At 65.4% G+C, this 11635-nt stretch overlaps 1 protein-coding gene across 1 annotated transcript; it reads right to left on the bottom strand.

Moving 5' to 3' along the window:
• Window positions 1-2654: 2654 nt before the first annotated feature.
• P4HB (prolyl 4-hydroxylase subunit beta) lies at window positions 2655-7473 on the bottom strand. Its single transcript, XM_055131035.1, has 11 exons — window positions 7245-7473; window positions 6762-6968; window positions 6339-6472; window positions 6101-6238; window positions 4758-4862; window positions 4552-4677; window positions 4029-4229; window positions 3835-3955; window positions 3578-3759; window positions 3405-3491; window positions 2655-3324 (listed from the first exon to the last, which is right to left on the bottom strand). Exons 1-11 carry the CDS (start codon window positions 7393-7395, stop codon window positions 3244-3246), a joined length of 1533 nt encoding a protein of 510 aa, XP_054987010.1. The 5' UTR covers window positions 7396-7473; the 3' UTR covers window positions 2655-3243.
• Window positions 7474-11635: the final 4162 nt, after the last annotated feature.

Consider the following 11635-nt stretch of genomic DNA (forward strand, 5'->3'; position numbering starts at 1 on the left):
CCAGGCACATCTTTTCGATTCCACCGTCCTTCCTGCACTAACATATGCCTCAGAGACCTGGGCCCTACGCAGCAAACAGGATGAGAACAATATTCGGGTATTCCAAAGAGGAACCGAAAGAGCTATGCTTGGAGTATCACGTTTCACTCAAGTGAGAGAAGGAATCCGGAGTTCCGACCTCCATCGACGGCCAAGAATCAGGGACGCTGTCTCGTTTGCCAAGACATCAAAAATCAGGTGGGCCTGTCATGTAATGCGATTCAGAGACGACCGCTGGACTAGAGCTGTTACAGACTGGATTCCACAGGACGTCAAAAGACCATGTGGCCGCCCACCAACGAGATGGTCAGACTTCTTCGTCAAAACCCTGAATGAACGGTTTGAGGCTCTTCCTGTTCCTGGAGCGAGCAGATATCATTGGGCTACACTAACACGTGACAGGGACAAATGGAGACGTTACTGGTACCCACTCGAGCAAATAGAAGATCAGCAGGAAGACAAGTGACAAGTTTTTATTTATGTTTTTGTCACACCCGGCGATGCTCAGGGCTACTTCTGGCTCTGCACTCAGGAATTACTCCTGGCAGTGCTTGGGGGATCATACTGGATGCCGGGGATCGAACCTGGGCTGGCCACATGCAAGGCAAATGCCCTACCTGCTGTACTATTACTCCAGCCCCATGGAAGATCAATTCTGGTCTATGTGCGGGCAAGATGAACATCCTCCTGGAGCCTGAGGGCCACCCAGCACCCTCCTATCAGTTCCTGCTGCTGGGGCTCGCCCTGCTCTAAGCCCCTCCAGGCAGCCACCTCCCCCTGCACCCCTTCCAAGGAGCCCCTGCCCCTAAGCCACACTTCTCTGATCAGTTCCTGTCTGCTCACACTGAAGTGTCGAGGGGTGGCAGCCCTGCACCAGCTAGGAGTCCCCCCACGAACATGCACACACATACAGCACACAGCCTTTGCACACAGATGTATGCACACACACCTACATATCTGGCACGCTTACACACATGCACACGTGTACACATACAGTTGCACACATGCGCATGTACCCACTCGTGTATGTACACACATGCACATCCAAAGATGTGTGCACATTGCTGCTGCTGCCGCCACAGCCAGGGCCTGAGGGGCCCGCAGGGACAAGCTGTGGGTGCAGGATGTGCTCCGGAACCGGACTGGAGTGAGTCCCTGGGGCACAGCTGCCCCAGGCCCCTGTTCTCGGGCCGTGCTGCTTGTGGCGGCCCCTCAACCTTTAGAACCCAGAGCTGTCTCAGCTCCGGCACCTGTCAGCACAACCGAGGGCCAGGCTGCTGCTATGGCTACCCTGGGGGGTCCACACACTAACCCCCACCCTTGCTTCCACACGCCCCTTTCTGGTGCCCAGCTGCTGCAGGCTCTCGCCTCGAGCAGTGTGGCCTTCCTGATGGCGCGTAAGGGCTGGTTGTAGTCGGACGCCTAGCAGCCTCTCTGGGTGGCCACTGAAGCCTGCAGAGAGCCAGGGCCGGGAGGGTCCTGAAAGAACGAGGGCCCAGGGGCTGCAGTGATAGCACAGCAGGGAGGGTGTTTGCCTTGCATGCGGCCGACTGGGTTCAATTCCCAGCATCCCATATGGTCCCCCGAGCACCGCCAGGAGTAATTCCTGAGTAACTGAGTAATTCAGGAGTAACCCCTGTGCATCACTGGATGTGACTCAAAAAGAAAAAAAAAAAAGAGGGTCCAGCCCCTCCCAGCCAGACTGGTGCCAGAGTTGGGTGGGGGGTTTCCTCTGTGGCCCCAAGGGGCCTGAGGGCCCCACCGGGACGGGAGGCGGATGTCCCTCGCTGAAGATGACCCTCTAGGGCCAGGAAAGTTGTCTGCTGCGCCAGCACAGGTCAGACAAGAGCGTGGGGAGCCACCCCTCACCGGGGATGCAGGGTGCACCGTCTTGCCCAGGCCAGCCTGGGCCCCCTCAAGCTCCCGGCTGTCCCAGTCCACTTAGTGAAGTGACAGCGTTGCAAGCTCCAAGCGTCCACCTCCTGAAGGACAAGGACCATCTGCAGAGCAGGGCGCCAAGTCTACTGGCACCCTGGCACCCAGCCTGCAGACCTGCCCACAGCCCAAGGCTTCAGGCCTGGGTGTGTGCAGGGAGGGGGGCGCCACAGCAGACAGCATCAGACACAGCAGGCCACATGACCGACCCACCCCAGCTCAGCCCAGGGCTTCCTCCCGTGGGGCCTCTAGCCCCCGCCTCAGGTTTCCTCAGGTAGGGGTAGGAAAGAGGCAGCCCGCACCCTGGGCAGAGGGCCGGGGAGGGCAGACCCAGAATGTGTGAAGGGGACGGCAACCCGGGGCCCCGGCACCTGTGGTGCAGAGCGGGTTCCTGGCAGCCCACTGTTGCAGGCAGCCCAGGGCCTGAGGAGCACAGGACATGCCTCTCCCTGCAGCCCCACGGACCCCCAGAGGGGCTGTCGTCCTGGTTGCATGTTGCTGGCCGGGAGCTGGGGCCAGGCAAGCACCGGACCCATCTGTCCTTCCTGTGACACGGACCACAGCCAGCGCAGCTTCCCCATGCTGGAGAACGGCTGGGGGGGTCCAGCAGGCGCCTGGGACTCGCCTGCTCTGGGGGCAGACTTGACAGCGGGCTCACTCAGGCCAGGGCGGCACGCACAGACAGTCACAATTTTATTTGGCCAATGTGTTCAATCCCAGTTCTGGGGCGGAAACGCTGAGAATGTCTGGGCCCTGCCTGCCGGGGAGGACCCCGGCTGTGCAGCCTGCAGGGGAAGGGGCTGCCTGCCCACATGGCCCCATCACACTGCAGCCCCCAGGGTGGGGAGGGTGCAGGGGCAGGCGGGCCCGGCCGGCAGCTGCCTCCTCGGGCAGGGGTGCAGGGTGCCGGACACAGGATCACATGCTCGTGGCGCCTCTGGCCCTGGCGAGGGGCGGGACAGGCCCCAGGGAGGCCACCACAGAGACGGCCTGAGGCTGGCTGGCATCTGAGCCCGTGAGGGGCGGTTCTGAACGAGGGGTTAGCTCTGATGGGGCGGGTGGGGGGACAGTGCCAAGGAGACTGGCGAGCTCTGGACAAACGTACAAAAAAGTACATCACAATTAAAAACGAGGCCCGCCGGCCCCCGAAGCCCCCTTGTGGGCAGGGCGGCGGGTGCGCCCGAGAGGTCCCTGCGGTTCTGACGCTCCCTCGCTCGCGGACGGCGGTGTGCGCGCGTGCTCACGCCACTGTGCAGTGCCCAGGCTGCGCTACAGCTCGTCCTTCACGGCTTTCTGGTCGTCGTCCTCCTCCAGGTCGGGCTCCTCAGCTTCCTCCAGGTCCTCCAGGTCCTGGACGGCAGGAGCAAAGGGGCAGTTGGTGGGGGCAGGACACCCGCTGGGCAGGAGCTGGGCGCCCTGTGGGCACTTACGTCGTCGTCCCCGGCCCCGTCCTGGCCGCCGCTTTCCAGGAACTTCTTAAAGCCCTCCAGCGTCCGCTCCCCGTTGTAGTCGATGACCTACGGGGAACGCGGCAGGAAGCTCTTGCCCAGCTGGGTTCCCGAGGCCGCTGGTGGCGGCCCCCCTCCCTGCCCCGTCCACTCACCGTCCTGCCTGGGCCGGCGGGGAAGAACTTGAGCGTGGGGAAGCTGTGCACCTTCACCGCCTCCACCTCATTGGCCGTCGAGTCCATCTTGGCGATGACGATGTTCTCGTGGTCCTTGTAGGCCTCCCCCAGCTTGTCCCAGATGGGGGCCAGCTGCTTGCAGTGGCCGCACCAGGGGGCATCTGCAAGGCCGCAGCACGTGTCGGGGGTGCGCCAGCCCCAGCCCCGCCCCGCCCGTGTGTGAGCAGCCCACTCACAGAACTCCACGAACACGTTCTTCTTCTCGTCGAATGCCACCTCCTCGAAGTTCCTGCCCACGAGCACCTTCACGGGCTGCCGGTCCCAGTCCTCAGGCAGCTCCTGGCTCATGAGGTGGGGCTGCGGGGAGCGGGTGTCAGGCCCGGGGCTCGCCCCCAGCCGCTCCTGCTGCCAGACCCTCCCAGCCAAGCACCTTGATCTTGCCCTCCAGGAAGCGGTGGCAGAAGTCGGTGATGGTCTCGGCCGTCAGCTCGCTGGACTCAGGCTTGTACTTGGTCATCTCCTCCTCTAGCGTGATGAGGCGCACGGCCGGGCACTCCTCCTTCTTCAGCCCGAAGAACTCCAGGATGCGCTGGTTGTCCGCGCTCTCACTGTCGATGAAGATAAACAGGATCTTGGGGGAGAAAAGGCTCATTGAAACCAACAGCGCTGGCGAGGCCATGCACTCCGGGCCGACTCCTGCACGACGGCAGGCTCCACGAGCGGAGGGCAGCACGGCGGGGCCAACCCAGGTGTCACCCCTGGCGCCCCAGAGTGCCCGAGCCCACCAGGTTGGTCCTGAAGCACGAGCGGGTAGGGCATGGCTGAACCCTCGCCTCCAGAAAACAAAGCAGCGAACAAAGGGAAGCAGCTGACAGACAGGCCATGAAGCTCGAGGCCCCCAGCCCCCGGCCCTCGAGCCCCCCAATCTCCGCTCCTTGAGGACCCCGGCTCACCTGGCCCTTGAAGCCGCCAGCAGCCTTTTTGAACTGACTCAGTTTGCCCTCATAGTCAGACACGCTCTTGGGCAGGAACAGGAGGATGTGGGTCTTGATTTCACCTCCAAAAATCTTTGGGGCCGTCTGTTGCAAACACAATCGTGGTCTGAGACGCGCTGTGCGTGGGGACAGGGCGGCCGCGCCCCACGCCCACGTCCACGCACCTGCTCCGTGAACTCGATGACCAGGGGCAGCTGGTTGTGCTTGATGAAGTCCAGCAGCTTCTCCTTGGTGATCTCCCCGTCAAAGTTGTTCCGACCCTCGTCAAACTACGGACACGGCAAGTGGAGTGAGGGGCCTGGGAGCGCCTGGCCCCGGCCCCAGACGTCTGGGGCCGCAATTACCCCACGCGGTCTGACCCAGAGGCCGAAGCCCTGCTGGGCGGGGCAGCCGAGGGTACCGTAGGGCTGTGCCCAGGACGGCACCAGTGTCACCCCTGTGGGGGCCGCCACACACGGCCCGTCTGTCCCGGCTCTCCCAGACCCCAGGACGAGGGCTGGACAGACCCTTGCTCACAGCCACTCCTCACAGAGGCTTCCAGAAAGACGTGCGGCCAAGGCCCACAGACCACAGTGCCGACCCAGGCCCGGTGCCGTGAGCGGCAGCTGCTCGCACTGAAGCAGAGCTGGGCGGGAGGGCCCCGGCCCTGTCGCTCCACAGGCAGCACCCTCAGGTCAGGGCACGGCCGCTCCCTCTGGCCTCAGCACTGGCTGCTGTGGCCCGTGACCCCAGGGCCAGCCAAACCAGCACCCCACCCTGAGGGTCAGCACTGCCCCCCGCACTGCGAGCAAGCTCGGGCAGAAGCGGTGCCCAAGCGTCGGAGGGAGAGCGGGAAAGACCTCGACACGTCCCAGGACACCACGGGGCGTGGCGGGGCGGGCTGAGGCCTCGCTGTGCACAGGGGCGACCCAGTCCGAGCCAGGAGTCACCCCCGATACTGCCTGGTGTGGCCCACATAGCCCCACACGCCAAAATACAGTCAATACGGCCCCCACTCTGCATGGCCCCCAAATTCGCGGTGTGCAGGCAGGGCGCTGGGGTCTCCCCACCCTGCAGGCCTTGCCTGGCCCTGGACTAGCCGTGGCCCCGGCAGCTGGCACGGGAGTGTCACTGCGTGGAGGGTTTGGGAAAACAGGGCATGGCACACACAGAGGGAGAGGCCACAGACGGCCTGCTGGCCACCTGCACAAGGGACCAAACCCAGGAGTGACGCGAGCTGAGCACGCAGCACCACACAGCACCCTGGCATGCTGACACCCACCACAGGCCACTCTGCTACCAACAGTGACCACAGAACAACACGCCTCGCAACACCCACTGGGGGATACCGAGATGCAGAAGCCACCACGGGCACCTGCCACAGGACGCCCTCCAACGGGCATCTGCCCCGTGGCACCCTGCCGAGGCACCTGTGGCTCATGTCAGACTTTGCACGCCGGCGATAAGAGGGAGGTGCAGAGTCCAGAGCGGCGGGCAAGGTCCTGGGGCGCGGCTGCCAGTCACTCACCTTCTTGAAGAGGACGACCCCGTCCTTGTCCAGCTGGTACTTGGAGAAGACATCGCTGCTGGACGTGATCCCGAAGGGGACGTCATCGACGGCCTCGGCCGCCAGCAGGAACTGCTTGGCAAAGTCTGACTCCGCGTCCTGGCAGGAGGCAGAGCCAGGGCAGGCGCCCTCACCACCTGCCCCGAGCGGGCACAGGGCCCCGCCCCAGGGTGGTGGACATCAAGACCCCAGCCGCTACCTTGAAGAAGCCGATAACTGTCACCTCGCTGGATTCCACCAAGGCCTCGGCGGCGGCGACGTCTGCCAGCATGGTTGCCGCGGGCCCCGTGCGCTTCTTCAGCCAGTTGACGATGTCGTCAGCCTCCCGGCCAGCTACACACAGGGGGACACAGGAAGCTGGGGGGGACACCTGCCTGGCCCTGCCCCCAGCCCACCAGGAAGGACTCAGAAGGGACAGCCATCACCCCCGCACTCGCGGGGGGGGGCCCCGGGAAGCGGGACAGGCCAGGGCCCCACCAGCGAACAATGGCCTGAGCGGGGCGACCGGCTGGGCCGGCTGAGAGCAAGGGAGCTGCTCGTGGGGCCCAGAGGCCACAGAACCGGTTCCGTGGACGGCCGCGGCTCCCCTGCTCCCTGCAGGACTCCAGGGCGTGCCCCGTACCTGTGTACTCTCGGGGGGACGCCGTGTCCCCGTTCTTGAAGAACTTGATGGTGGGGTAGCCGCGGACGCCGTACTGCTGGGCCAAGTCCGACTCCTCCGTGGCGTCCACCTTGGCCAGTCTGATCTCGGACCCTTCTGCCTTGAGCTTCCCGGCGGCCTTGGCGTACTCGGGGGCCAGGGCCTTGCAGTGGCCACACCACGGGGCGTCTGCGAGAGCAAGGGGCCGGCTGGAGAGGCCTCGCGGCGCCTGTCCACCCCCCGGCCGGGTCATGCCCCGACGGGCCGCGGCGCCCCGGCCAAGGGGGACACTGAGGCCCGGAGCAGCGGCGGGGCCCTGCACTTCCCGGCGCCCCGCCCCCCGCACCTGCCGGGACTCCCAGGGGCGGGGCGCGCGGAGCCCGGCGCGGGCCGCGCTGACCCCCGCGGGCGGCCCGGCCCCCGGCCCCCGCCCGCGCCCCCCGCCCGCCAGGCCGCGGCACTCACAGAACTCCACCAGCAGGTACTTGTGGGCCGCCAGCGCCTCCTCGAAGTTGCCCTTCCTGAGCACCAGGACGTGGTCCTCCTCCTCGGGGGCGTCGGCGCCCGCGCGGGCCAGCAGGGCCAGAGCCAGGCAGAGCAGAGCGCGGCGCAGCATGTCGGCGGCAGGCGGGCGGGCGGGCGCTTCGGTTGCGCCGCCGGGACAGCCGAGGCGACGAGGGCGCGCGCCGCCGGCCCCGCCCTTATAAGCGCGCCGGCCCCCGCCCGCGCGCCCGGGCGGCCTCCGATTGGTCTGCGCGGCCCGGGACGCGCCCCCGCGGTGCCCGCATTGGCTCCGCGGAGCGGCCGCCGCGCCCGCCCTCGCCCCGGGCCGCGATTGGCCGAGCGGCTCGCGCTCGCACTCTGCGCCGGCCTCCCATTGGCTGCGGGCGGAGCACTTTTTCTCCTCCACTTCTGGCTGGCCCGTCGCTCCCCGGCCCTCCTCGTCCCGGGACTGGCTGCGGCCTGCGGAAGCCCGAGCTCCCCGCCTCCCGATTGGTCAAGCCGTGCGTGCTCCCCGCGCTTTCCGTCGTCTAACGTGGCAGTGGGGCGGAGTCTCCCGCCGGGGGGCGGGGCCGCGCCTGCGCCCCCGAAACCCTTCGTGTTGCATTCTGACTGGACCGCGTACCCAGTAACTGGCACGGCCCCGCTTCGGCCGACTGGAAGCTGGAGTGACGCAACTTCCGGCGCGCGTGCGGCCCGTGCGGGCCCGGCCCGGAGGCTGGGGTCCTGGCGCGGGGGTGCGCGAGGGGCAGGGTGGCCGCGGGCGGAGACGGGGCGGTGGGTTGGGCGCCCCGGGACCCAGGGCCGCGTGGGCGCTGACCGTAGCCCCCCGGCGCTGTGCGTCCCGCAAGGGGGTCACTGGCGGCCGGCGGCCCCATGGCCCGGGCCAGGCCTGGAGGCCAGGCAGCGGGGGGCGGCGGGACAGGGGTCCGCGTTCATCGGGCCCCACCAGGCGAGGTAGTCTGTGTTCATCGCAGGAAATAAGTGTTGCGACTTCTGCGTTTCTCTCAAGATTCCGTTTGCGGGGTGAGCCCCAGGCCCGGGCCGGGAGCCGCCCCAGGCTCCCCTGGAATTCGCCTGTAGGGGAAGACCCCGCGCCCTGGGCTCTGCGGCCCTCCCACCCCGCCCGGCTTGCTCGGGGGCTCTTCCCGCCGTCCAGCACCAGCCCCAGCCCGTGGAGGCTTTTCAGTTCAGCATCCATTTAGCAGCTTGCAGGACCGGGTGCCACTCCCACGTGGAAAGTACACGTAGACTAATTCCCGATTTCCGAAACCGGGACATCGGAGGTGCCTTTGCACTTTGAAGCTGTGCTTGGCAACTGTTGCACTGGAGGGCACGCTTTATCTCTTCCAGGGTTTCCTCCAGAGAGTCCCCATTGCTGTGTCCAGACCGTCCTCACTGCCCAGCCCTGGGTCAGAGAGGGACGGAGGGCCAGGGTTTGCTTCAGGGCGGTTTTGCCCAGCTGGGTCTCCCGCTCTCAGTGGGCCGGGCAGTCAGGCTGACGTAGGCAGGTGGACAGGGAAAGGCCCTTGGCAGTGAAATTCAGGTCAACAAAACTTCTGGGAAGGAAAATTTTGAGACTGATTCACCTTGTGCATACGGAGAACAAAGACCTGATGAGACCATCGGCTGACCCTGAGGCGATTGGACCCCTCCCCATGAAGCTCCTCTCCCCAGAAACCCTTGGACGTCTCCCTTAGTCCAATTAATTTTAGTGACCCAGCCCCAGGAAGACTCCAGAAGGATCTGGATCAAGACGACCCCAGGAGAGCCTATAAAAGCCAGCCCAAGAGCTCATGCGAGGCACCCTTGGAGAAGCCCGTGTTCTCTCTTGAACGCATCACTGTCTCCTACTCCACTCTCTCCCACTTTTCTTCCTCCTTCCTTCGAAAACCTTCCAAATACAATCTGTTTTACTTCACTGCTTGTCTACTCCTGAGATTCTTTTCTGTGAGTGAGACAGGAACCCTGAAAGCCCCGGGTCAGGCCTGCGACTGACCTTTCCTGCAAAGAGCAAATCCAGCCCGCAGCGCCCTGAGAAATCGGTGGTGGGGATCGACTCCCATGCCTAGAAGACCAAGGGACTTCAGGCGTGGCCTGACGGCCACCTGGTGGGGCTGGCAGGGCTCAGGCCCGTTCCTCAGGGGCTCATTGCAGACTTGACTGCTCCTAGTCTTCCCAGCGGGTCCCGGGGGCGTAGGCGGAATGGGAGCCACTCGTGGGGTCCACTGACATCAAGCTGGTGCCCTGCGATGCCAGTCACCACCTGCTCTCAGGGGCAGCCTCCCCCCTGCTGTCTGTCTGCCAGTGCCTGTGCACAGACCACAGCCCAGGGGCTCAGGCGGGGGGGCAGCAGCTACAGGCGTGGGTGTTGGGCTCCACAGACTCGAGTGGGCTCATCTGTGGGGGCTGGGGGCCCTCAGCCCTGGGACAGGCAGGAAGGTGTTTGAGGGAGACAGAACCGGGTCCACAAGAGCCCCAGTTGTTGGTTGTGGCCAAGCAGCAGTGACCAGACTGGGTCTTGACAGTCCAAGCCCGGGGCAGCTGCCCACCGGGTGATTGGATGGTCGTGGCCTCAGCCCAACCCCCTCAAATGCACGTTTTCTTCAGGCTCCTGGGTGCAAGTTCCCCGTTGTGGAGGGGGAGGGGGAAGCATGGGCGCGTCCAGGCCCCTGGCACACAGCCAGGGGCCCTGGCCACTCTGCACCTCGGCCTGGTGGGGAGGCCAGGCGCTCACCATCCTAAGCCTGTCCCTGGGCCCTTGTTCCCTCACCACTTCGGGGGACTCTGGGGACTCGGGGCGGGGGTCCGTGGGGATTGAGGGCTGGGGCCCATGCTCCCAGCGCGGCTGCTCAGGGACGTGCCCCTTACTCTGGTGTGCCCTGGGGGCAGGTGGGAGGGGGGGCCCTGAAGGAGGCTGGAAGGGACAAGGGCTTGGGCGCTGGCCAGGACATCACCTGAGAGGGCAGCGCCCCGACTGAGGGCACAGGGCTCTCGGAGCTCCTCGGTGGGACTTGGTCAGGCTGGACTTGGGACCTCAGAGACACGTCCCACAGGTCCTGCAGGTGCGGCGAGGCCCTGGGGAGGGGCCGGCACAAAGTCCTGGCTGCTGGCCGAGTGCCCCTCCAGCCTGGCACTCGGGGTCTGAGTTCACCCCACCTGACACTCAGGAAACGGAAGGGTGAACCCGGGTGGCCTTTTGGTCCTCCGCTTTGGTGGACGTGGATGCAGGCCAGGGCGCGCGGGCAGCGTTCCGGAAGGCGCGGCTGTGTGCTCAGCAGCACCCCCTGGGGAAGGGCGTTTCCCAGGAAGGAAAGGGCCTCCTCTGCCGGCCACACCCCTGCTGGAGGCTGGGAGCCCTGAGTGGGCGCTGCCAGCAGGGGGCCGCCTGGGATCCCAGCAGGGGGCCGGGTGTGACTCAGGGGGACACGGGCAGAGAAGTGGATTTCTGGAGGTCTTCCTGGCCGGGAGCCTGGGACGCAGGGCCCTTTCTCCAGGCTCCCCAGCAGGGAGCACCCTAACTCTCCCACCCACCCACGGGGAGCCTCACCCCAGCTTCCTCCAGGATCCACAGGACCCTCACACCACCAGCCGGGCCACCCTGCTCGTCAACCACACCCCTTGTGGCAAACACACGTGCACACACAGACACGCACCCTCTGCCTGCTCCCCAGCACCACGTGAACACACACCATCCCATCCCCAGTGTATACGCACACACCGGGCTCCCCTGCAGGCCGGCGGGCAGGCACACACACACACACACTCAGATTTCCGTACACACTGGACTCCCCTGCAGACACACACACACACGCTCAGATTTCCGTACACACCCAACTTCCTGCAGGCACACACACCACTCAGATTTCCTTACACACCAGACTCCCCTGCAGGCACACACACACACACACACACACACACCCGCTCAGATTTCCTTACACACCGGACTCCCCTGCAGGCACACACACCACTCAGATTTCCCTACACACCCGACTCCCCTGCAGGCACACATACCCACTCAGATTTCCTTACACACCAGACTCCCTGCAGGCAGACACACCACTGAGATTTCCATACACACCAGACTCCCCTGCAGGCAGGCGCACACACACCACTCAGATTTCCCTACACACCCAACTCCCCTGCAGGCAGGCACGCCCACACCCACTCCATGCACACACCCGCTCAGATTTCCTTACACACTGGACTCCCCTGCAGGCAGGCACATGCGTGTGCACATGCACGCGCACACACACAGGCTCCCTTGCATGCAAGCGGGCACACACGACTACGGTGCAAGCCGGTTCCTGCAGTGGCCCAGCACACAACTGGCCACTCTGCCCTCCCTGCTCCCT

Source organism: Sorex araneus, chromosome 3 (assembly GCF_027595985.1).
Source record: "Sorex araneus isolate mSorAra2 chromosome 3, mSorAra2.pri, whole genome shotgun sequence".
Lineage (NCBI taxonomy): Eukaryota > Metazoa > Chordata > Mammalia > Eulipotyphla > Soricidae > Sorex > Sorex araneus.

What these genes read in the sequence shown, in the direction of transcription:
- P4HB (XM_055131035.1), bottom strand. Translation starts at nt 7,395, where the DNA reads ATGCTGCGCCGCGCTCTGCTCTGCCTGGCTCTGGCCCTGCTGGCCCGC. An exon ending in CAGTTATCGGCTTCTTCAAG is followed by an intron (nt 6,239 to 6,338) that starts GTAGCGGCTGGG and finishes GCCTCCTGCCAG; the next exon opens with GACGCGGAGTCAGACTTTGC. An exon ending in TCATCGAGTTCACGGAGCAG is followed by an intron (nt 4,678 to 4,757) that starts GTGCGTGGACGT and finishes TGTTTGCAACAG; the next exon opens with ACGGCCCCAAAGATTTTTGG.